The 26,819-nt window shown below is 35.5% G+C and overlaps 1 protein-coding gene and 1 non-coding gene across 2 annotated transcripts in view; one reads left to right on the top strand and one right to left on the bottom strand.

The window, feature by feature from the left end:
* LOC124539475 (S phase cyclin A-associated protein in the endoplasmic reticulum) overlaps positions 1-26,819 on the top strand; it is an 85,841-nt gene that overhangs the window by 12,225 nt on the left and 46,797 nt on the right. Inside the window, exons 3-14 of the mRNA XM_047116874.1 lie at positions 115-3,015; positions 3,435-3,609; positions 4,277-4,352; positions 5,195-5,297; positions 5,666-5,755; positions 6,149-6,307; positions 8,722-8,892; positions 9,583-9,744; positions 10,568-10,707; positions 11,398-11,974; positions 13,092-13,204; positions 14,305-14,425. Of these exons, the coding sequence (XP_046972830.1) occupies positions 115-3,015; positions 3,435-3,609; positions 4,277-4,352; positions 5,195-5,297; positions 5,666-5,755; positions 6,149-6,307; positions 8,722-8,892; positions 9,583-9,744; positions 10,568-10,707; positions 11,398-11,974; positions 13,092-13,204; positions 14,305-14,425 (4,788 nt within the window). The remainder of the gene's footprint in view (positions 1-114; positions 3,016-3,434; positions 3,610-4,276; positions 4,353-5,194; positions 5,298-5,665; positions 5,756-6,148; positions 6,308-8,721; positions 8,893-9,582; positions 9,745-10,567; positions 10,708-11,397; positions 11,975-13,091; positions 13,205-14,304; positions 14,426-26,819) is intronic.
* On the bottom strand, positions 9,125-9,197 carry Trnak-cuu. Its single transcript has one exon. It is a non-coding gene; the product is annotated as a tRNA-Lys (tRNA).

Here is a 26,819-nt window from a genome sequence, read left to right as displayed (position 1 = left end):
TATTCTGGTACTAATTTGAGTTGCTTAATTTTTTAATCAGGCAATTTAATGATCTGGGTTTTTAAAAATCACAATATATTAGTTTTTGTTAAAAAATAAAAATAATTTTTCCAGGTCGGTGAAATTTACAATACTGTTGAATCGCACGAGAACTTAAACGAGTGCCAAGAAGTTATATTAGTGCTCGAAAATTATACCCGTGATTTCAAAGCTTTGGGAGAATGGTTTAGACTGAAATGGGAATACGATAATACACCCCCACCACACAGACCACAGAGCTTAGCATGGGAGATAAGAAAGACGGATTTTGTAAGACCAGAGTCGAGACGCACTCACTCGGTAAAGAGCTCACCATCTGTGTCTGGGAAAAACAGCCCTTGTTTATCTGGCCATAATACTCCCAGTGGTAAAAATAGCCCCAATTTAACCGGTAAAGCCAGTCCAGGAAGCGGTAAAATCAGTCCAAGGATAACCGCACAGCCTAGCTCTAGTCCCAAAGCAAATATTGAATTTTTTAGTAACAAAATAGCTCCTTCTAAAATAACCGCAAAACCAGAAGCTAAAATTGCTAAAGAGTCATCTAGGTTATCTGACATCAAAGAAAAGGATGTAAAAGATACATGCGAAGAGAAATTACCTAAAATAGACGTGCAAAAAAGTAAGGATGACATTCCGGACAAACAAGAAACGAAGCTCACGACTGTTGAGATAGGGACAGTAAAAGAGTACCAAAATGTTTGTGCAAAACAAGTTATCATAAAATCGCCTAAACATGCTAAATCGAAAGTAGCGATTTCTGATAAAATTTCCGACGAAATTTCTTGCCAAGCTAAAGCGACTACAGCACAGTTGAATGCAATGGAAAGCGAATTTTTAGAAAAGCAAATATCGGCAAATCAAGCGAAAAATGAAAACATGATTAACCAAGATATCGAGAAAGGAAACGATAAAACAGATGCCATTCCAGATATAATAATCAAGGAAAATATTGACGACAAAGAAATGTTTTCCACAGAATCTCCAACAAAATCCGAAGATAACTTTGCTGATATTTCAAATGAAAGCTCTCCCAAATTAGAAGTTGACAAAAATAACATTGAAATTCGTGCTGACGATACTTCGGAAGTTTATAACGAAGCTATTGAAACAATCGATCCTTCAAATAATGAAAAATCAGACACAAAAGAAATTGGAAGTAATGACAAGCAGAGTAGTGTTTTCGAAAATGTTAACTCTCTCAATATTGATCAAAACGAAGAAAACAGCAACCTCAATAGAGTAAAAGATTCATTTCCTGCAATGAACAGTGAACTGAAAGTTTTAAATGATGAAATTTTACAAGTAATTCAAAATACAACAGAATTTGACAAACAAGAAAACAAACAGGATATAAAAGTAGAATTACAAATGAAATCAATAGAATATATTGAAAATGATATATTAAATGGATTGACCGCCGATATACAAATTAAAGACAATGAAAAAGATAGTAAACCTTCGAGTGCAAAGGAGTCTTCGAAAGAACTAACTGACGAAGGAGATGAAACCAAAAAAGATCATGATTTAAAAAAGAATGACTGCATAGCTAAATCCAACATTGACAACAAACAACCTGTAAAACCAGCTTATTCACAAGCAGCAGCTAAACCAAAATCATTGAACGCAGCTAAAATAGAAGTAAAAACTCCAACGAGATTGGCAAGAAGTTCAACTGTTGTGGAAATGCGACCTTCAACCGTACCTAAGACTCAACGATCATTTCAAAAGAAACATCAAACCAACAAATGTAGTTATCCATTTAACTTGACAACTGGTCGCACTAGTCTTTTCGACACTAATCCGACTGGTTCAACTAATAAAGGTACATTATACAAAAGACCGATAGACCGAAACAGAAATATGCAGTTAGCGTCTGGCGATGCAAAACCATTAACTGGTAAAGAAGTCCTTAAGAAACGCCCTCCAAGACCTAGTACTTTTAAGACTGCCGAGCGAATTGATAAAAAAGAAAAAAATAATGTAACATTAGAAAAAAATAAAGATTGTAAAGATTATGGTACTTGTGATACTGCAATGGCACAGATAGATATGTCACGAATAGAATCGAGCGAGAGTTTGAAAACTCTTGTTCCAGAAGATCATCAGGTCTTGCAAGATGTTGCCAATTCAATAGAAGTGCTTAACGTCGATAGCAGTAAAAATGATAACGAAGGCTGGCTTACTGTTAAGTCAAGGCGATTGAGTCGTGAATCAAAGAAACATTCAAAATCGCACTGGGCGAACAGATTCCATCAGCCATCTGCTACGACAAGTCTGCCAACTTTGAATATGCTGGAATCACCAAAAGAGGAAGTTAAAGAATTCATAGAAACTAAAGTATCAAATGTCGATCGTGCAAAATCAGAACAACCCCAAATGGTGGAAAAATTTGAAGAGAAGACTGAGAATGATATAGAACCTGAGAAGGTTATAAACGTGTCTTCTAAGCCAAACTATGAAAACAAAACGAGAGATCCTTCAATGATTAGACAAAAATCTGATGTGACTGGTTTGAGAACGAAATCGTCTCGGAGCAAAGTACTTACAAAGAGAGCTGAGAGGATAAAGGACGCGCAACAAGACGATGATGCGGAATTAACGAAAAATCGACTGCATTCGTCTTTAGAGAGTCTTACTACCGCTTTAGCGAGGTCTCAAGAAAGTACAGAAGAAGTATTCGATTTCGACAAGTGGAAAGCGGAATTCAAATCCACTTTTAAGTATTTAGAAGATGACGATCAAATCCCTGATCAGAATGAGATACTAAAGGCAGCGGATCCCTCGGAGGTGTCTGAAATAGCGGAAATGACGTCACAGATAGAAGAAAATGAAAGGAAAATAAGCTGGGCGTTAGATTTTCAATCGGAAGTTGATCAAAGGAAGCTCTGCGAAGAAGAAGATTTACTAAACAGACAGATATTGGAGCTACAACAAGTTTCAGACATTGATATTGACACTGAAACGGATGATACCGAGGTAATATTCTTTTTTTTAAATTAAGTATCTTGATTATCGTATATGCCAATGAAAATGAAGTGTTTTACATTTCTATACATGTTTCCTTTGCCTTGCTTTTGATATTATCAGCTCCAAAATTAACGGTGCAGATACTCTAATTTCTATGTTTTTTTTTTTCAATTTAAATTCAATTCACAATTAATAAAGACGTCGAGGACCGTGCAGAAAAATATTGAAAAATGTACTTTTTTTAGTTATCTTGCAATTTATATTAAAAATATATGTAAAACGTACCAGTAATTTATAATATTTTACAAGATGAGATAAATTGACATTTCAAATCTGTTTTATTTTAATGTTTTATTAACTTCCTGGGGATTCCTTCCATGGGGATTCTACCCCATTAAATGTATTATACAAGTGTGTTAAAATTGCAGACGGACGCAGAAATACTCTCCGAAGATCCGCCTCCCCAGGCTGGTCCAACAGAAACCCTGGGTTCGCTGGCTGCGAGCCTGGAGGACCAATACGAGACAGCCCTCGCAGGGATGTCGTGGGCGGAGCGCGTCGATACTTTGGTCGTTTTGGAAGCCTTGGTTGCTAGGGATCCAGGTAAAGTGTTATTTCTAGTTGAAGTCGAGATGGCCCAGTGGTTAGAACGCGTGCATCTTAACCGATGATTGCGGGTTCAAACCCAGGCAAGCACCGCTGTTTCATGTGCTTAATTTGTCTTTATAATTCATCTCGTGCTCGGCGGTGAAGGAAAACATCGTGAGGAAACCTGCATGTGTCTAATTTCATCGAAATTCTGCTACATGTGCATTCCACCAACCCGCATTGGAACAGCGTGGTGGAATATGTTCCAAACCCTCCCCTTAATGGAAATTTGCCGGCTGTTACTTTACTTTACTTTTCTTTAGTTGAAGTATAAAAATGGATTTGTTATGTTTGTGCAGATAAATAGTCACTGTATGTCAAATAAGTTGTCATTGGTCCATGGATTTTGTTTATGATTTCTTACTGTTGTAATTCGTCGCTAGATGGTGCTGTAATGTAACATATTATCATCTATACAGTTCAAACGACTACTGTATAGGACTTTTGATACATGCATATATGTCGACACATCGATATATTGGTTTAAGTATCATTAAATCCAAAAGTCTAAATTACTTTTAGCGTTGCTTGTACCGTAATCTAATAGTAATATAATACTTATATATATCTTAATCATTATTTATTGAATTGAAATTAATTACTTTAAATAAATATTTTTCAGGGCGAGCGCAACAATTGCATGCTAAATTGTCACAAGGTATCAAACGTAGAGGCAGCCTCCAAGACGCTTTGCGCAGGTATTGAATACAAGTACTTTGACGTCACTGGTGTTGTGTGTGTGGTGGGGGGATAGGGGGTTATATCCTGTTCAAGTTAGCTCGACCATTTTGACAGACGGGCTAGTGATGACAAACAGAAAATATGATATATAATAGTCGATAGAACGATGGAATGTGTAATTCAAATGAGAAGATTTTTTTAAATTTATTTTTCTAAAAAGAGTTAAACCAGCCAAAGCAACTAACTACCCAACTACGCGCCAAAGAGACTCCAACCAAAAGGACCGTTCGTTACAATAACTTAACAATAATCTTTAATAATCGATATTTGTAGCAGTTACTGCCTGTTATTCGCGTCCAATACACAGGTTTCTAAAGATTATCCAGAAATTGTAAGATTTTTTCTATTATTATATTATTGCTTCAAAGTAAAATTTGAAGAGAAACACTGAAAATAATTGACGTTTGTTTATTGTTTGTTGTGTTACATCAGTCGGACGGTAGCCGACTTTTGTATTATTATTTTCGTCACAAAGTTATGTCGATCAGAAAGAAAATACGTCTGTCAAAAGACTGAGCTATCTTGTACAGGGTGTAGTGGTATTTCGGATTGTGTGCGCTCATAGTCCTATTCGCAAAACGCTAGTCTGTCACCTAACTTATAACTCACATAATATCACATATTATTCATGCCTTATTTACATTCTAGGGTACTAAACTTTACGAAAATGAAAACAGCAACAAAAATAGTTCAGAAGCTTAGCGACTTCAAAATGTAAATAAAAGTTTTTTTGATATATGTATGTATTGTTTTTACTCTTGTGTAATGTTAGTCGAAAAACTTTTTTTGTAATTTCCAGACTCCAAGCCAAGCAAGCGAGGGCTGAACGACAAAGACTAGAATTTCAAACAGAACGCGCCAAGAAGATTCATCAGCTTCTGGCTCGGGTTGAAGAAGTAAAGGTGAATGTTTTTCTAGTTATTCTTGGTGGTAGGGTTTTGTGCAAGCCCGTCTGGGTAGGTACCACCCACTCACCAGTTATTCTACCGCCAAATAACAGTACTTAGTATTGTTGTGTTCCGGTTTGAACGGTGAGTGAGCCAGTGTAACTACAGGCACAAGGGACATAAAATCTTAATTCCCAAGTCTGGTGGCACATTGACGATGTAAGGAATAGTTAATATTTCTCACAGCGTCTTTGTTTATGGGTGATGGTGACCACTTACCATCAGGTGGCCCATATGCTCGTCCGCCAACCTATACCATAAAAAAAAGTTTATTTTAAATTTTAATGATGTTTATTATTCATTTATTATTGTTATTATTCTAGATTGCGAAGAATCAATTGATAGAAGAGAAGAGAATAAGGATGGAGAGGAGGCTTCAGAAGGCGACTGAAAATCGTGATCAACATCTAAAGGTACACATAATATGAACATTTTATGATATGGGGTGTTTTAAAATTTTAGCCCTCGATTGAATAGCATGTTTTTGGAACAGAATAAAGTATATTTTTTATGTCATGTCATGTTATATTAGTAAGCAGACTACCAAATGCGTCACCTGATGGGTGACCCCTGGGTGATAAATAAGGGGTTGGTACAAAGTACTTCTACCAAGTAAAGGGCTCCTTTATCACATCTGCTATACTATTCCTAAACATAAGGATTAAAAGAACGATTTATCTAGTTATTTTGGGAGGTAACCTACCATTGAAAATATAAATAAAGGTTTTTTAAAATATAAACACATTTTATGTTTATGTGAAGATTTATATCTTGATGGTGTTGTATCAGTAAAGTTTTTTTTCCAGGACATTGTCCGCAAAGCTCATGATGAAGAAGAAAAGTTAAGGGAGATAGCTTTCATTAAGCAGCTGGAAGCAGAGAACAGACGTCACGAGTTTCTGGAACAGTGCCGCTCGCACACCACGCGACTGAGGCAGATGAGGCGCGACAGACTTCATAAACTAGTTAGTGAATTAGTGACAACTCTATTCTATACTCTCATTATAATTTTCATAAAACTGTTTTCTATTTTATACCACTTCTAATGAGAATTATTTTCCGAAGGAGCAACTGAGGTCAGGGAATCAGAAATAGCAGCAAATTTACTTAAAGCTGACAGACTTCATAAAATAGTTAGTGAATTAGTGACAACTCTAATCGATACTCTTAGTATAATTTTCATAAAACTGTTTTCTATTTTATACCATTTCTAATGAGATGATTTTCCTATGGAGCAACTGAGGTCAGGGAATCAGAAATAGCAGAAAATTTACTTAAAGCTGACAGACTTCATAAACTAGTTAGTGAATTAGTGACAACTCTAATCGATACTCTCATTATAATTTTCATAAAACTATTTTTTTTATTTCATACCATTTCTTATGGGTATTATTTTTCGAAGGAGCAACTGAGGTCAGGATATCAGAAATAGCAGCCAAAAATCAAAATATACTTTATTCAAGTGGGCTTTTACAAGCACATTGAATCGTCATTTAACAAATATATTAAGTGAAGCTACCACCGGTTCGGAAAGTAGATTCTACCGAGAAGAACCGGCAAGAAACTCAGTAGTTTGTATATGTATTTATATTTTAATATATTCATTATTTATTATTTTATAATTATTTTAATATATATATATATATTTTTTTTTTTTTGTAAATTTAGTTTTAATTTAGTATATTTTTTTTTTGGTTTGTAACTTTTCTCCTGTTGTATGATTTTGCTTGTCTACCTTTTAACTTATCTGTCTATGTTTCTTCTTTCTTGGGTATACTGGAAGAAATCTCTTCTAGGGATAAGTATACCTTTTAAACTTATTTTTTCTGTGTACACATTTTCACCTTCTATGTATCTGACAAGTTTAATAAATGGTTAAATAAATATAATAAATAAATATAGTTACTCTTTTTCAACATTTTAAAAGAAAATACAGTCATGTTAGTTAATACAATTATTTGAATTAATATATCCTGCCCGGAAGATCAACAACTACAACAGCTTGTAAATTTTCCACTGTTGGGCTACGGTCTCCTCGTCCTTTGAGGAGAAGGTTCTAATAATAATGTTATATGTGTGTATTTATATTTATTTTTATGTATCTATGTATGTGAGTATATACATATACATATATTTATATGTAACGTATGTAGGTTATATATATTTTATATTAGCATGTATATTATAAGTCATTATTTTCGTTTATCATGAATATTATTATATTTTTATTTTTTGCACTATCCTGTTTCTGCTTTTGCAAATCCTTTCACCAAAGGTTGTCTGTTAGAGATTGCTTTAGCAATAAGACCGCCTTTGCACGCTCTTATTTTCTTTTCTTTGTTTTAATTGTTCTCTTTATTTGTATGTCCTTTCATTGTGTGTGCAATAAAGCAGTGTTTCCCAAAGTTTGTTCTACCATGGCCCGGTAATTTTCCCACAGCCCTTTCGTGACCCACTGAATACTTTTAAACCCAAGCTGGTTCCGTTAAGATTAAATAAGACACATTTATTAATAGTAAAAATATTTTATTGATACTAGGAACATAATATTTTGGTATAGTCTATTTGATCACAAAAAATTTAGTGCGAAGAGTGTAACTGTTGCTTATTTTTAACCAAAGAATCCAAGTTCGCGGAAAATGATGACAGTTTTATTCTAAGGTCTGGTTCCACTTCAAGTCGGTTTCTGTATTTATTTTTAAGGTAAACTAGTGTTGAAAACCCAGCTTCACATTTGTAAGTTGTGACAAAAGGCATTAAAAAAGTTATTGCTTGATGAGCTAATTTTGTGTATTTTTGACGACAAGATAGTAGGTATTATTTTTTAAACAAGGAATGTTGCGACCCGGTATTTTATTTTGATGGCCCGGTACCGGGTCGCGACCCGGCAAATGGGAAACGCTGCAATAAAGTATTAAATAAATAAATAAATAAATAAATAAAGGTTCGGAATGTTCATGTTCCACGACGCCGTTCGAATGCGGGTTGGTGGATTGAGAGTGGCGGGGGTTGAGTGTGAGATCCTTCTTGGGGCAAGGTATCCGTTTCTATAATAAAATTCCGCAGAAATTTTTAACTTTGCCGTTTAGTAAATTCAAATCGTTTGTTAAAAATACATTGGTAGAAAAAGCATACTATTCGATACAAGGTTTTGTAGATGATAAAAAAGCGTGGAGTTAATTAATTGAAATAATTGTATTTAATTAACATGACGTTGTATTTTTTAAATGTTAAAAAAGAGTAACCACTGAGTTTCTTGCCGGTTCTTCTCGGTAGAATATACTTTCCGAACCGGTGGTAGCTTCACGATTCAAAAGTGCTTGTAAAAGCCCACTTGAATAAAGTATACTTTGATTTGATTTGATTTGATTTGTCGCAGGAGCAAAAGGCGGCTCGCGAGGCGGCTGTGGGCGCGCGGCGGCAGGCGCTCGAGGCGGCGCGGCGCCTCCACGTCGAGAGCATGCTGGAGCGCCGCAAGGAGCGCGACGCGCGCGTCGAGGAGCTGCGCGAGCTGCGGCGACAGGAGCGCGACGACGCCGCAAGAGAGAAGGTGACCCCCCCCACCACCCCCGTCCTATACCAGCTGTACCGGCGCTTATAGATTGGTTGATTGTTTTATCCGTAAACTTTTTTTTATTTGTCGCGTTTTTGCTTTTGATATTTTTTTAAAAAAAAAAGAATCTAATTGATAAAAGTTCTAAAAAATTACTTTAAAAAAAAAGAAAGTAATAGATAAATGTTCTAAAAAATTACTTTAAAAAAAAAAAAGCAAAAATTGTATTCGCCCAACGTGGGGCTCGAACCCACGACCCTGAGATTAAGAGTCTCATGCTCTACCGACTGAGCTAGCCGGGCTGTGACATGTAAAGCGAAATTGCTGTTAAGATAACAAAAATCACTCGTCGTTTTCAGTTTTGAATAATTGCCAAGTAAATAAATAGCGGATAGTATTGAGGTAAGGTCAACAAAAACAATTTTATTACATATTTTTACAAACTATAATAAACAAGGAAAAAGTCAAATCAATTATGGAATTTAATAAAAATAATATATAAAATATAATATCTCAATCTGCACAAATTATTACTATATATATACTGTAGTCGTTAATGTATAAAAAATACCATTGTCATGACAATATAAAGGGAAGGTTGGAAATAAAATCAATGATTGAGATATATCTTATCTCCTCTTCTCTCTATATTACCTTGTCATTTTAAACTTATCTTTATTTCTATAGGCTGAAGGTGTAAAGTCCCGCCTGTCAGCTTTAGCCGCTGCTGCAGAATTAGAGGCAGACGCTCTGAGGTCCAGGATACGAGACAAGCAAGACGCAAGTCAGCAAAGGCTCGAGTCACATCTGCAAGCGATTAGAGAAAAAGCCACCGGACCGCGACAAGCCGTAAGACATTGCATATTTCACAGAATAAATTTAACTCTATTCTATAAGGTATAAAGTCATTTTTTGCTTGGAGATAAAAGTAGTAACAAATTTTTATTATTATTATTAAAGTTATAAATTTCGGGATATTTACCTTGTTTTTTATTTTTGTTCGGTGGAGCTCGATATTTCGACATTGTCTACGAATGTCTTGTTCACGAGACTGAAGTTTTCGGGTAGATAAATAAATAAATATGAGACAACATCACATACATTACTCTGATCCCAATGTAAGTAGCTGAAGCACTTGTGTTATGGAACATCAGAAGTAACGACGGTACCACAAACACCCAGACCCAAGACAACATAGAAAACTAATGGTAATCTACATCGACTCGGCCGGGAATCGAACCCGGGACCTCAGAGTGGCGTACCCATGAAAACCGGTGTACACACCACTCGACCATGGAGGTCGTCAGAAGTGTCCATATCGGACTACCTTTCTCTTTCTCCTTTCTCGTACGTTTGCTGCGTAAACACCGGTCACCACTACTATTGTCACTTTCACCCCTACCATCGTCACTAGTTATAATTATTTTATGTACATTCGACATTCGACAAATATCGAACAAAAATAAAAAAAACATGGTAAATATCTCGAAATTAATAACTTTAATAATAAAAATAACGATGTTAATTTAAAATCTTAAATTTTTATTAGTTTATCTTTCTTCATAACAATAAATTTATATGCTGATGAGTATGATAAAATTCTTGGTATTTATTAACTTATTGTAAGTAAACTGTAGTCCATAAGTGCCTTAAATAAACATTTATTTATCAGACAACGTCAGAGAGTCAAGATCAAATACCTAAAGAAGTGGAAGAAGAAACTGGCAGACAGGATCAAGAGAGGAAGGAGAGAGAGAAACAGAAGGCGATTAAGAAGAAGGCTAGGAAGTTGAAGCAGAAATTACTCGCTGCGTAAGAGTTTATATAATAGTTTTAACACTGAATAACATATATTTGTTTGTTAGTCAAGTGTTTTAGTTAGATGATAACTTTATTTTGTACAAATGTTGGGGTATATTTTTTTGTTTTGAGTTCAACTAATTAGTTGATCAAAATAAAAATATACTTTATTCAAGTAGGCTTTTAGAAGCACTTTTGAATCGTCATTTATCAACTATATTAAGTGAAGCTACCACCGGTTCGACGAATAGATTCTACCGAGAAAAAACGCCAAGAAACTCTGTAGTTACTCTTATGCAACGTTTAGAAATACAGTTATGTTATTTATGTGAACAACAACAACAACAGCCTTTAAATTCCCACTGCTGGGCTAAAGGCCTCCTCTCCCTTTAAGGAGAAGGTTTGGAACATATTCCACCACGCTGTTCCAATGCGGGTTGGTGGAATACACATGAGGCAGAATTTCTATGAAATTTGTCACATGCAGGTTTCCTCACGATGTTTTCCTTCACCGCTGAGCACGAGATGAATTATAAAGACAAATTAAGCACATGAATCAGCGGTGCTTCCCTGGGTTTGAACCCGCAATCATCGGTTAAGATGCACGCGTTCTAACCACTGGGCCATCTCGACTCTTATCTTACTCGAGTTATGTGAAATTAGATATAAATTAATAAATGCAAATTGATTATTATCCCACAGGGGGCATTCAAATCCAATATTCGATGACAACATAACAACTCTCGACACATTCCTGAATCCGGTAACGAGCAAAGTATATCGCGTCATAAGCTCCATAAGAAACATCATCGCTCCATTGCTACGCGACACCAAGAACCACATGAACGGCGTCGAAAACGAAGAAGAGAAGACCGGCAAGAAGAAGAAGGGTAAAGCGGTCAATGGTGATTTTGATGCAGAACAGAAGAAAGAGAAAGGTAAAAATAAGAAGGGCAACAGCGATGTCAATTCAAACAACGAGGCCAATGTCAATAGAGAAGTAAAAGATTCACCAGTTAAACCCGAAGAACCACATACGAGCAATCAGCCAGAAAAAAGCCCAGAAGAACCTGAGAAGGAAACTAAGAAGAAGAATAAGAAGAAGAAGAACGCAGAAGATAAGCCGACGTTGAATAAGGCTAGTTCGGTTTGTAGTTCGATGAGTGATATGAGTCGCGGTAGTGGCAGAAGCGACAGGAATACTAAGGTTGATTTGGACTTGCCATACTTGGAGAAACAGATGAACGAGTTGTACAGAATAATGGAGAAGTTTGAAAAGGTAATCATGATGTTTCTTTGTTTTAAATGAATTGAATGCCCGTAATTAGTAATAGAAGATCTGTATTAGTAGTAGTTATCAAGTAAGGGGCCGTCCATATATTACGTCATCGATTTTTTTCAGACTTTAGACCGCCCCCCCCCCCTACGATCATACGTCATTTCTTAATGACCCCCCCCCTTCTCCTAAAATTGACGTCATTACCAGTTTGACGAAATTAAAACATTGCAGATTTGAGAAAAATAGGTTGTTATAAAGTCATTTGCAGTCTCACTTTCTAGGTGTGCTGGAAGAAATTTCTTTGTAGAAATCTTTTTGTACGTGAACAATAAACTATAAATAAATAACCCCCCCCCCTCCAATCTATCATTTACCGTCATCCGCAGACCAACACCCCCCCCCCCTAATTTAATGACGTAATATATGGACGGCCCCTAATCAAATCGAGTCAAAATATAATTTATTCAAGTAGGGTTAGCAGATAAGTAGCTAGACATGCAATTATATTAAGTGAAGGTACCGCCGGTTCTGAATGTAGATTCTACCGAGAAGGACCGGCAAGAAGCTTAGTAGTTACTCTTTTATTGCAATGAAGGTGCTTGTTCGCGAATACAACAACAACAACAGCCTGTAAATTCCCACTGCTGGGCTAAAGGCCTCCTCTCGCTTTGAGGAGAAGGTTTGGAACATATTCCACCACGCGGTTCCAATGCGGGTTGGTGGAATACACATGTGGCACAATTTCTATGAAATTTGTCACATGCAGGTTTCCTCACGATGTTTTCCTTCACCGCTGAGCACGAGTTAAATTATAAAGACAAATAAAGCACATGAATCAGAGGTGCTTGCCTGGGGTTGAACCCGCTATCATCGGTTAAGATGCACGCGTTCTAACCACTGGGCCATCTCGACTCTCGCAAATACAAGTGTTTTCTCACACTTGTATTCGCGAGAGTATAATTACGCGAATACAAGTGTTTTCTCTATTCCCTTACTCATCCGTTCCGATGGCAATCAATGTATTTTTTTTGTTGAGTATATATGTAGCTTTACTTTACGAGCTAAATTTAAATTTGTGAAAGTATTTGAAAATGAAAATGTTTTTTTTTTTTAACAGCAAAACATAACAGAGAAGATGGCAATACAAAGGTTTCAAGCTGTCAAAGTGATCGCGCAGATGCTCGCAGTCGCCGCCGAAAAGGAGGATCTAAACCCACCAATATCTGCTAAGTGAGATTTTTATTTATTGTTTTTCTCTAATGAAGCTAAGATATCTGTGATATAAATTCTAGTGAGTTGATCAAAATATAATGTTTAAAGTATGTTTTTTGTAATTATAATAGGCTATTTGACAATGCGAAAAATAAATTGTGAATTATTGTAATCAGTGTATATTGTGAGTTTAAAAATGGTTATTTACTAACGAAACTTGAAAATAATACTTAATTTATTCAAAAATCAATAAATAAAAATGTATTTTTTCAAACATTTGTCACGTGACACAAAACGCTCCTGATCGGCCGGGCTAATGATGAAGTCATTTTCTTGTAAACTTTGCTTTTCTACTATATGTACCACAGATTAAAATACAGCAAAGTGACGTCACCGACCCCATTGCAGCGCCATATTGTCCAAGTAGCATTTTCGCGCGTTATTTAAATATGGAATTTTTAATATGATATTTTTCGGCAAATATGTACTAGAAATAAAAAAAACAACTTTTACTGGGTTCCTTAAACTCTACTAAATAATATAAAATGAATTTTTAAAACCAGTCAAATAGCCTATTACTTGATGATTATTTATTACTTGACTATTGTAGACAATAATGGGTTGACATTATTGATTTATCGGTTGGATTAACTGAAAATGAAGGAACTTAATTTGTACTTAACTTAAAGCAATTTTAAATCGACTTCTTACTTGGTGGTAGGGCTTTGTGCAATCCCGTCTGGGTAGGTACCACCCACTCATCAGTTATTCTACCGCCAAACAACAGTACTCAGTATTGTTGTGTTCCGGTCTGAAGGGTGAGTGAGCCAGTGTAACTACAGGCACAAGGGACATAACATCTTAGTTTCCAAGGTTGGTGGCACATTGACGATGTAAGGAATAGTTAATAATTCTTACAGCGTTAATGTCTATGGGCGATGGTGACCACTTACCATCAGGTGGCACATATGCTCGTCCGCCAACCTATAACATAAAAAAAAAGACACGTTGCAATGTAAAGTTGAATGTAAAGCTACTACCGACCGGTTCAGAAAGCTCAGTAGTAGATATGTCCGCCCACGGATGTGAGTGTTGTAACCCCCCCTCCCCGGGTGCAGGTGCGTGTGCACGGGCGCGCTGCTGGTGTCTCGCGCGCTGGCTGCGTGCACGGCGAGCGCGGCGCAGCTGCTGGCCACCAACACTTGCGTGCACCTCGCCACGCTGCTCGCACGGCAGATGGTACGTGCGCGCCCGATACTCTATCACTTAATCCTTTATTTCAAACTAATTAAACGCTTTTGTTATGTTTTTTTTTCATCAACATAACATAGTATAAACTGTCGGTCCCTATGTATGTATGCTTACAACAACAACATCCTGTAAATTCCCACTGCTGGGCTAAAGGCCTCCTCTCCCTTTGAGGAGAAGGTTTGGAAAATATTCCACCACGCTGTTCCAATGCGCGTTGGTGGAATACACATGTGGCAGGATTTCTATGAAATTTGTCACATGCAGGTTTCCTCACGATGTTTTCCTTCACCGTTGAGCACGATATTATAAAGACAAATTAAGCACATGGATCAGCGGTGCTTGCCTGGGTTTGAACCCGCAATCATCGGTTAAGATGCACGCGTTCTAACCACTGGGCCATCTCGGCTCAGTATGTATGCTTAGATCTTTAAAATTACGCTACCGATTTTGCGGTTTTTTTTCAATATATAGATTCGATACAATCTTCTAGAGAATGACTGAAAAACTGTGAGCATTGTAAGATATTCTGCTGTAAATTTAGTATCAGCATTGCAAACGTTTGAAGCCGGGGCGGGTCGCTAGTAATAGAGCGACATCTGATGATTATTTTCTAAACTGTATACCCCGCATGAGGAGGAAGTAAGTTTCTGAGACGATGTAAGCTTGGTCGTGCCTTAATAGATGGCGTTAGTTGTAAAGGGACGACCCCTTATCGAGTTAAGGTGTAATTTTCTTTAACGTCTCCCTACTAATATTTATTATATGAACTTACTTATTATTTACTATACCAATAATATCACTTGGTGGTAGAGCACAATACAGTATTCCTATATTATTCGTAAATCGGTAGTCATTTCACGAGTGATGTGTAAAATTAATTACCTATACAGTCATCACTTGGTGGTAGGGCTTTGTGCAAGCCCGTCGGGGTAGGTATCACCCACTCATTGGGTATTCTACCGCCAAATAACAGTACTCAGTATTGTTGTGTTCCGGTTTGAAGGGTGAGTGAGCCAGTGTAACTGCAGGCACAAGGGACATAACATCTTAGTTCCGAAGGTTGGTGGCGCATTGACGATGTAAGGAATAGTTAATATTTCTTACAACGTCATTGTCTATGGGTGATGGTGACCACTTACCATCAGGTGGCCCATATGCTCGTCCGCCAATCTGTACCATAAAAAAAAAAACAATTATTTTTAAGGTATTAGTAGATAAAATGTCAATTAAATATTCATGGATGGAACAAACTAACATCTTTATATAATATATTTTTTTTATTTAAAAATACATTACTATAAATATTTTCATGAATTCTTCGTTGAGCGTTTGGACAGCAGTCCGTACGTAATTGGAATACGTATCCCTAAATATAAGACATCATAATACATCTCAGCCTACAAATTTAATCATAAACAAGATAATACTGTGTAGTTCCAATAAATGTCAATATCTACTCTGACCATAAACAAGCGAGCGCCCTAAACGCAAGTTTTTCTATCAGTTTAAAAGGGTTCACATACATTTTCTGGATTGTTAGTTTTGATGTCCTTCAATCAGACGTCGCCAACCTTTCGCCGACTCTTAATGTTTTTGGACGAATTCGTTTAGTAGTTTTATAGTTTTATTACAAGGGTTTTTTACAACCCTGTGTATTATTTGTTTAAGTAAAGTTGTTTATCGTTTTACTTGGTGGTAGGGCTTTGTGCAAGTCTGTCTGGGTAGGTACCACCCACTCATCAGTTATTCTACCGCCAAACAACAGTACGCAGTATTGCTGTGACATAACATCTTAGTTCCCAATGTTGGTGGCACATTGACGATGTAAGGAATAGTTAATATTTCTTACAGCGTCATTGTCTATGGATGATGGTGAACACTTACCATCAGGTGACCCATATGCTTGTCCGCCAACCTATAACATAAAAAAAAAACGTTTTTAGTTTACTGTTACGTTTGTAAAGCGTGATATAAAAAAGTACTGTTTAATAAATTACGTTGAAGTTATTTCATAAATTAAGAACTATATACAATACAGAGAGAACAAGATATTCTGACGACCTTCATGGTCGAGTGGTGTGTACACCGGTTTTCATGGGTACGCTACTCTGAGGTCCCGGGTTTGATTCCTGGCAAAGTCGATGTAGATTACCATTAGTTTTCTATATTGTCTTGAGTCTGGGTGTTTGTGGTACCGTCGTTGCTTCTGATTTTCCATAACAAAAGTGCTTCAGCTACTTACATTGGGATCAGAGTAATGTATGTGATGTTGTCTCATATTTAAAAAAAAAGATAAATAACAAAAAAGAAAAAAACTTAAGTAGAAGTTATGTTTTCTTAAACGTAATGAATATTAATAGCAAGAAAAGTAGGAAATTAAATAAAACTAATAATTTATAAAAAGATTTAGGTACAGTTAATGGATTAAATTTTCTTTTTTTTTTAAGGTACGTATTTGATAACGTTCATTAAATCTTTTCAGGTCAGATGATTCAAATCGCTGTTATCTGTTAGTTGATCCAATTAAATTATGAACTAATATTCATATCATGTGTAAGGAATTTTTTGTAAAACATGGGTTATCAGTAGTGGTCTTTACTTGGTGGTAGGACTTAGTACCTGCTAGTTAGGTACCACACACTAATCAGATATTCTACCGCCAGACAGCAGATTATGAATTTTCTTACAAATGGCAGAGATAATGCACATGAAAAAGACATACAGTACTTAGTCCTCGCCCCCTCATCCCTTCTCTTTCACAAGTGTCTGAAAACAACAACAACAACCTGTAAATTCCCACTGCTGGGCTAAAGGCCTCCTCTCCCTTTGAGGAGAAGGTTTTTGGAACATATTCCACCACACTGTTCCAATGCGGGTTGGTGGAATACACATGTGGCAGAATTTCTATGAAATTTGTCACATGCAGCTTTCCTCACGATGTTTTCCTTCACCGCTGAGCACGAGATGAATTATAAAGACAAATTAAGCACATGAATCAGCGGTGCTTGCCTGGATTTGAACCCGCAATCATCGGTTAATATGCACACGTTCTGGGCCATCTCGAGTCTGAAAACGCGCGTTAAAAATGATATATACTAATATTCAAAATGTGAATGTAACTCTGTGTATCTGCCGCTCTTTCATAACACAACCGCTGAACTGAATTTGATGAAATTTGTTATGAAGCAAACTTTAATTCCAAGAAAGGACATAGGTTACTTTTCTTACTTTTCTCTTGTAAGTCTCTTTCAGTGGGTTTGCCTGGAAGAGATCACTACTTAGTGGTAAGGCCGCCCTTTGCATACTTTTGTAGTGATTTTGATTTTAAGCTTTTTTTCTTGAATTTTGTTTATTTTCTGTGTGCAATAAAGCTGTTTATTATTATTATTTATTTTTTTAACTTTTTTCATGCTCTCGTTTTAACGAGGTTATATTCTCCGTTTTTGCGGGATTCTATCCAAACAAAAACGGACTACCTAATCACTTGATAAAAATTTCCGCACAATCCTACATGTATTCAGAATGACTGCTTTCTGTAATAAAATAAAAGTGAGTTTGTGTATGCCAAGTGCTTGTAAGCTGGAAAACAGTGAGTGAGGAATGACTCCGGTTGATGAAATAATAATGGGTATAGTTTTTACGTTTTTTACTTTCCACTGAGATTTAATTTCGATGGACAAATCAGTATACTTGGCAATTTTTTCGGTGAAAGTTGAGGCTATGTTATGAGTATTTGGTACAGCGATATCTATAAGGTAAACGGTCTCCTTTTTCTTATCATGTAACATAATGTCCGGTCTATTAAAATGTACAGTTTTATCAGTTATTACAGTCCTATCCCAATAAAGCTTAAATTCACGTGACTCGAGGATGATGTCTGGTTTGTATTTATAATAAGCAGTTTTGTCATTGACAAGTTTGTATTTGAATGCTAGGTATTGGTGAACAATTGCAGCTATTTGATCGTGTCTATGTTTATAGTCCGTCTGTGTTAATGTACTACATGCTCCTGTGATGTGCTGTATAGTTTCTGAGCTATTGTGGCAGTGTCGACAAAGGTCTGATTGTAGTGTGTGGTCTTTGATGATGTGTTTTCTATAGTTTCTGGTATGTATAATTTGATCCTGGATTGCCATCATGAAACCCTCTGTTTCAGGAAAAAGATCACCGCGTTTGAGCCACGTGTTAGACGCTATCTTGTCTACAATTGGGTTCATCAGATCGCGGCGGTGTCTTCCATGAAGTGATTTTTGTAGCCAGATATTAATTTTTTCTTGTGCGGAGAATACTGCTTCATTTTTCTGTTTTGTGTTGTCTTTTAGATTGAGAGGAGTCAGTTTTACGTCTGCATGAACTACGGCACAATGGAGTGGGATCTTAGTGGCTTGGTGATGAAAGAATGCTCGGATAGAGGTAACTTGTGAGTTGTGGAGATTTTTAATATCAATAAGGCCTCTACCACCTTCTTGTGTTGGTAGCGTTAGCCGTTCAATACAGGATCGTGGGTGGTGCTTTCTGTATTTTGTGAGTGTTGTGTTTATAAGACGTTGGAACTTAATAAGATTACTTTTAGACCAGTGTATTATGCCAAATGAATATGTTAATGTTGGAATGACGAAGGTATTTATTGCTTTTATTGTGTTTCGGGCGTTAAGATGTGTTTTAAGTATTTTATGCAATCGTGATTTAAATTGTTTTTCTAATATTTTCTTTATTTGTTTCTCATGGATTTGTTTAGTTTGATTAAAGCCTAAATATTTATAACCAGATACTTCATCTACGGGTTCTATTATTTCACCTGTTTGAAGGCGGTACGAGTTTTGTTCTATTTTTCCTTTGTTAATTGATTGTATACTACATTTATCTATGCCAAATTCCATATGAATATCTGTTGAGAAGTTTTCTGTAAGATCGGCAAGATTGTTTATTTCACTTAAACTATTTCCATATAATTTGATGTCGTCCATGTAGAGGAGGTGTGAAAGAGTGTAAGCCTCACTATTGTATGTAAGTCTGTAGCCCATATTGGAATTGTTAAGAAGTGTAGATAGTGGGTTTAAAGCTAAGCAAAACCAGAGGGGGCTCAACGCATCGCCCTGGAATATTCCACGCCGGATTTCTATTATTTCTGTTTCTAAACTATGGTTGCCATTAAACATTTTAAGAATGGTTCTCCAATGAAGCATTGTATTCTTTAGAAATTCTATAATATGCGGGTGAATTTTATAATGTTCAAGTATGTATATGAGCCAGCTATGAGGTACAGAATCAAACGCTTTCTTATAGTCAATGTACATAGTGTATATATTTCTTTTTTTGGTGATTGCTTGCTTAGAAACAACTGCATCAATAGTCAGCTGTTCCTTGCAGCCTAAACTACCCTTCCTGCATCCTTTTTGCTGTTCCGCTAAGATATTTTGTGAAATCACATGACTATAAATTAATTGGCTAAGACAAGATGTAATGATCTTATATATGCTCTGGAGACAAGTTATGGGCCTATATTTAGCAGGATTTTTTAAATCAGTTCGGTCTTTGGATATCATATATGTTGACCCTAATGTGACGTAGTGAGGCATTATTTCGGGTTTTTTAATAAAGGCATTTATATGGCAAAGCAAAAACGGATGTAAATATGTAAATTTTTTGTACCAGTAGTTGTGTATTTTATCAGATCCAGTAGCTTTCCAATTATGTGTTTTGTTTATAACTTGTTTCAGAATATCAATATTAATTTCATCAAACTTCATTTGAGGTAAATCTACTAATAATTCCCTATCCCGTTTAATCCAATCGGTTTCATGGTGTGTTTTAGGATTAGACCATATGTTAGACCAAAATTGATGTAATTTTTTTGCTTCTGGCATATCTGTTACAGTTACGACATTACTATCTTGTATATTACTGTTAAGGTTTCTATAAAATAATTTCTCATTGTTATTAAATAAGCCATTTTGTTGTTTTCTAAGAGTGGTTTCTTTATATCTACGTAAGCGATTGCAGAGAGCGGTTAGTTTTTGTTTCAGAGTATCGAGAAAGTGAGTTAGTTCTGTATTAGCATTTTCATGTCGTGAATGAATTTTGTAAGCTTCTTTAATTTTGTCTACTTCGAGTTTTATTTTCCTACTCGTATTACCGTTAATGTATTCTGTCAGTCTTCCAATTTTTATTCTAAGGGCCGCAACTTTATCCTCCAATCTTTTTTGCCATTTAGGAGTAGGCCTTGTCCTGTGTATAGGTTGGTGATCACTAATATTACATCCATTACATATAGAAGCGGTAACGCCGCCACAATATATAGCATTTTGAATTTCACTAAAATCGGATTCTGGTGATATATGAGCAGGGAGAACGGATAGGTTTATATATTGTACTATACTAGCAAATTTTTTGGAGGTCTTTTGTTTGGGAATACTGGGTCTAGTAGTGGGATCTAAGTTTTTATATTTATTTAAAAGTAGCAAGAACGTATCTTTAATTTGATTTTGCATATCACTAGTTAGATTAGGTAAATGTTGTAAGTTGTTGCTATGTTCAGAATCTTGTACAGTGTTATGGCTAGCAACATGTAGTAGTTGAGTGTTTTCAGATATAATCGGTGGACTTATAGGGTTAAGAGTAAGTAAATTGTTTGGAGTTGCTGCTGTTGCTATCTGGGTATTGTCTAAAGCAAAATTCTGTAATTGTGATATTTGCACAGGTGTGTTACGTTCAGAAATATTTGTGTTATTATTGATATGACTCGCTAATTCTATTGCAATTTCATCTTTTAATTCTTTGAGCCTATCGGTGTTTATAAGTTTATTATTTACAATTATTCTACGTTGGTCCGCTATGCGTTGTTCAGATACGTGAGAAAGGTTAGGGTATTCTAAAATAAAGCATTGATGTAATAGTCGTCTGTACGCGGTTTTATTTGTTTCAACTTTAGTAATTCTGTAATAGCTTCTCATAATAAACTCATTTAAATCGTTATCCCAGCGCATTCTTTGGCTACCGCTTACGTTATTTCTGATCGGGCCAGAATGCTTTTTTAAGTAGTCACCCGCCTCTTCACGTATCATTTGAATTTGTTCAGTAGTTAATAAGTTATTTCGTACTATAGCCCGGCGCTGGCCTCCTACATGTTGCCTGCTGGCCTGCATATCCGGGAATTTTTCAGTGAATCTAGAATGAAGTTCGGGAAGGTACGATCTTGTATTAGTTTCCATGGATGTTAGAATGAAATATGTGCGTAGGATAAAGATATTCATAGCTTCTGTCCATTTCCTACGTGCACGTTTGCTAGCTTTGGCGGGTGCAGACGTTTCGGCGCTTGCCTTCTGCACAACATCCGTAGCTAATAACGACGATATCGATTCAGTGGTATCGGAGTCTGAGAGACTAGCGGCGGTCGTCTGATAGTTAAGGATTCCCACCCGGAGATTCATCTTGCCCCTGGCGCCACGGGTTAACAGCCTACTATCATCGGCGTCCCCCATGGAGCTACCGGGAACTAGGGGCTTATTTAAAGGATTATTATTCATAGTTTTATTCTTTTGGACAAAGATAACTCATCATACTAGTCCAAATTTGATGAGTGCACAGTAGGCTTCCTAACTGAGCCCATGGACGCCGCCGTTGGTATACTTTATACTCTTCCGCCGCCGTCCTGTAACCGACATCCTGTGCTGATGCCAGTTGTACTATCCAAACCTTAGTAAGACGTTCACGCCTAAAAGCTTTAGATAGTTCCCCTGATGGATATACCGCCATCGATCGGTCGCCATTGCCTCGTTAGTTTATAGCAGGGTGCACCACGAGCAGGTGAGGTTGGCTTGGAGTCTATCCCCCCTAATTAGACTCCCTTACACCCCTTATTATTATTATTATTACTTTTTTGCCTGACACATGTCATATGGGTTGTCCCTTTGACGCGTGCGAAGCCGTGTGCGAATACGAGTTTTGTATAATTTTAAATTTCTTGAGAAGTATGTATATATAGTACGACACAACTTAGATGTCGCATCGGCAAAATTCGTAAAACCGATCACATCCGAATTGAGTACGCTATCTCAAATTATCAATATTTATTTCTCGTGCGAATATGTATATATCTTTGCACAAACGTAATAACTTGTAATACCATATGACCTAATATATTCGTCAATTTGACGCGTGGATTTACATGCACTTGTTTTCTCTGACGCGTGAATTTATAGCGACGAATAGCGTCGAATGGCGCGATAGGGAGCTATTTCTATTGGTTGTGTAAATCGACAGTAATCGGTTTTATTTTCATTTCATTGCATTTTCCGATGTTACATCTAATATGTGTCGTACTATACTATATTAATGTAAGAATATACACTTGAAGAATATTATTGTTATATAGCTACACTAGACAGCTCGTGTGCGGTTAAACAGCGGGGTCGTTCGTATAAAGTACACGCCGGCCGCGCCTTTCCTCCTCAGGGTTGCCATTACATAAACGAATAAATTTTTTTTATGTTTAATATTTATTTGCTATACTTTTTATTTTATTTTAAATACATTATAAAAGTATTTGTTTTATATGATTTATATATTTTTATTTTTTAAGTATATATAACAATAAATGTAAGTTTTCGTTTTTTAATTTCTAAAGAACTTACGTATATTTTGTGTGTGTGTCGTTTTTTACAAATGATTATAAAAAATATTTCGTCGAAAATAATTATATTTTTTTTAAGAATTTAGACTTGGAAGTATTTTTTCTATTGAATTATTTGTAAAAGACGTTTCTATAGAAAATAATTGAATTAACAATGGTCACCCCTGAACACACCCGGTAGCGGTGAGTGGGCGGGCGCCTTAAAAGCGGCGCTAATGCATCCAGAGGGAGCGTTTGTGCTATCAAGTCGACTTGCTTGTCTAATGAAAATAGATATTTATTTAAGTAAAGTCTTTTAAATCTCGAAGAGAACAATAAAAGACATACCTAAATAATTTAAATTCATGTTTGAGTGCAGAGCTACGTTTGAAAAGAAAATTATTGGCCTGTAAATATGTCTACTAAATTAATTTTCTGTCTCTTCTTTCTGTGTTCTTAAAAATATAAATATAATGCTAAAAACATAACTATGAAACCAATATTAGATAAGTATAATGGAATTTATAAAATTAAATTAGTATTTTGGTCAAAAAATATAGAATTATAACATAGCTATGAATAATATAGCTGTTATTTTCATTGCTTTTAAGTCCAAATCGATATACGCAATACATTTTTAAAACAAGCTCATCGATATTTTTAATTTCAGTGGGCTTAACAATGTGTTCGTAAACTTTACGAATAAAAACACGTATTTAAAACATTAACGAATAATTTTAAAAGTTAATTAATCGTGCATGTTATTCGTTGCCAAATTCAATCGAGAACAGATCAAGTTTTAGGTTTCATATTTGGTATAAAAAATCTCATTTGATCGGTCGTTTTGGTAATTGATACTTACGCGGTTTCATTTACATTAAATTTAAGCTCATCTGATGAGGACTTGACGTTATCGTTATCGTTTTAAAATCTTTAACATCAAAATAAAAGTATATGCATTCGTTTGTTTTTTTTTTTATTATGATCGGAATATGTAGCGTTAAATGTCTAATTTTGTATGTTAATGTCGTCCCTTTGATTTCGTTAAATGTCAGCCGTTTCGAGATATGGGTTCAATGTTTATCTAATTTTTTAATACAATGGTGTGTTATTCGCGGCATTTGAGTTAATAAACAAATTGAAAAGGATCTTTCAAACAATATGTAAACAGTAAAGTTTAAGGGAACGTAAATTTTTCACTGCTAGATATAAAACACGCTCTTAAGGTCCATTGTCGACTCTTTTCTGATAGCTGTGTGGCTATAGGGTAGATTTTCATCACATATGTAACTTGTTGTCACGACATTTTCCTTTAAATTTATGTAAAATGCATGATGTTAGCCTCATATTTAAGCCATTATCTTTCGGTTTAGATTAACGTATTCTATCCACTGTGTTAAATCTTCATATTCATCAAGAGTTTGAAAAAACTAAATAAGAAAAAAATAAAAACTTATAAAAATATTAATATATACTAATGTACAGTATATTGAAATTTGAAGTGTTAAATGTAATTAAATATTTTCTTTTATTTCAAGTGAAATTTGTCTTTTTGAATGTTGTTATTTAACATTGGTGTAGATTTACATGGATTTACATCTTAATTTTTGGATAATAGATTAGTCCATGAAATTGAACATTACTTGTAAAAAAATCCATGAGATACATACATATGTATGTTTCACACAAAAACTTTGTCAGACGTTGTCTGTCATTTACTGTGTAATGTAAATTTTCCGAAACATGTTCCGTACTCTGCTATATGTTTTATGTATATTGTTTTAGTATTTTTCCCCAACAACGACCCCTCATTTATTGTTATGGATGAAACTGACTATATTCTTTACACCTACTGATTTTTACCCACACAATTGTGATTGCTGATAATTGTAAATTACGTTACAAACATGCATTTTTTCGGTCCGCTTATCGTAAGTTTTGGATAAGACTCTTAAGCGAAAAATTTCTTAAATTGGTAAGTATCTTATCTTGATGCTTATCTTACCTAAATAGATTACCGATACATTAATAAAAATGCATTCATATTTTATAATTAAACTCAAATATCGAAGCAAATAAATTAACAAAAAAAATTCTGCTATTCAAATTTTGCCCCGATTTCGAAATACTTTATTTCATTCTTGTTAATTAAAAAGGACTTATTAAAATGTACAATCGCTGGGCACCTTGTTAATTGTTGTTATCGTTGACGCCATCTTGGATTTTTTGTACTTTTTGCGCGCCATGCGGTAAATCTAGTTGTTTACGAGGACCGCGAAGGAACATCTCAGCGATAAGATCACCGTATGCGCCAAATTTGTTAGTTTAGAGATAATTTTTTTTGTATTTTTTATTTTCGAATCGCAATGTCTATATTTTATGTAACTGGAATACGCTTCAAGATTTTCGAAATTTCAAATGAATTTTACAATTATAACTGCCTATGTGTTTCCATAAACGTCACACTTTGTGCATTCGATGATCCAGAATTTTTATTTTTAAAATTGTCATTAAGAATTAAGAATTAATGTTATATCGGTTGTCTGAAGTTAATTTTCTTTTTTTAGCAATAAAAAGTTTTCTTTATAATTTCTTATCGGCTGTAATATTTTTTAAGACATGTTTAAATTACTGGTACAAGTTAAATAGAAGCGAGTAACAGCTACGATGTGAACGCTCCCGATCCCTAATGTCCTACGTTGATACAGCACATACCTACGTAACCTCGCCTAATGGTCGGCGTGCGTTGCATTTTTACTTGAACTTTTCTATATTATCACTCCAATATATACATATATATTCACGACCTTGTGTTTGCTACTTAATATATTTATATGTGAAAGCTCTCTCTGATGCCAGCGTTTCACTATGTAACGTTTCAAGTTTAAACTTGTGCTTAATATTAAAGTTTTCTCTATCTTAATAACAATGATTATTAAGATAGAGAAAACTTTAATATTAACTGCCTGTGGCGTTAGCATATGGAGTACTACTAGTCGCCCGCGGTTTCGCTCGCGATTAAGGATGCTGATTGTCATGTGTCAGGCAATAAAGTAGCCTATATCCTTTCTTTAGAGTTCACGTTTGCTTAACACCAAATTTCATGATATTAGGTTCAGCGGTTTGGTCGTGAAAGAGCGACATATAGACAGACAGAGTTACTTTCCATTTATAATATTAATATAAAATTACCAATGTTAATATATCAATAATAGTTTAAAAGGTGGTACCACTTTTGAAATATTAACAAAAAGACGCTTCGCCTTGTACTACCGGGAATTTGAATTCGTTTATGATTTTGTATTCGCTTCTGTTCCATTCATATAATGTACTGCGTGCTCCATCTCTCTTTTGTTTTGTTTCTTTATTACATAGCAAGTAACATTTATTTGGTTTAAATATTAGCAAATATAGATTCTTCTTAGCGTGAAGGGAAATAAACAAACCACCTAGTTGTATATTGTTCCTTCAGATAATTGTTTGACCTCAGGATCGACCTTTGCGTAAAGCTCACTTGCAAATGAATATGATGAAATTGAATTAATGATCGTTATATAGTTAAACAAAACATGAATATTTTCTAGTGTCTATAATATGTAAATCATTACTTGAGATGCAAAAAAAAAAATAACAGCCTGTAAATTTCCCACTGCTGGGCTAAAGCCTTCTCTCCTATTAAGGAGAGGGTTTGGAACATATTCCACCACGTTGTTCCAATGCGGAATGGTGGAATGCACATGTGGCAGAATTTCGATGAAATTAGACACACGC

The sequence above is a fragment of the Vanessa cardui genome, chromosome 22, assembly GCF_905220365.1.
Source record: "Vanessa cardui chromosome 22, ilVanCard2.1, whole genome shotgun sequence".
Taxonomy (NCBI): domain Eukaryota; kingdom Metazoa; phylum Arthropoda; class Insecta; order Lepidoptera; family Nymphalidae; genus Vanessa; species Vanessa cardui.
The sequence above is the reverse complement of the archived record's forward strand: the minus strand, read 5'-3'. Positions and strand labels throughout refer to the sequence as shown.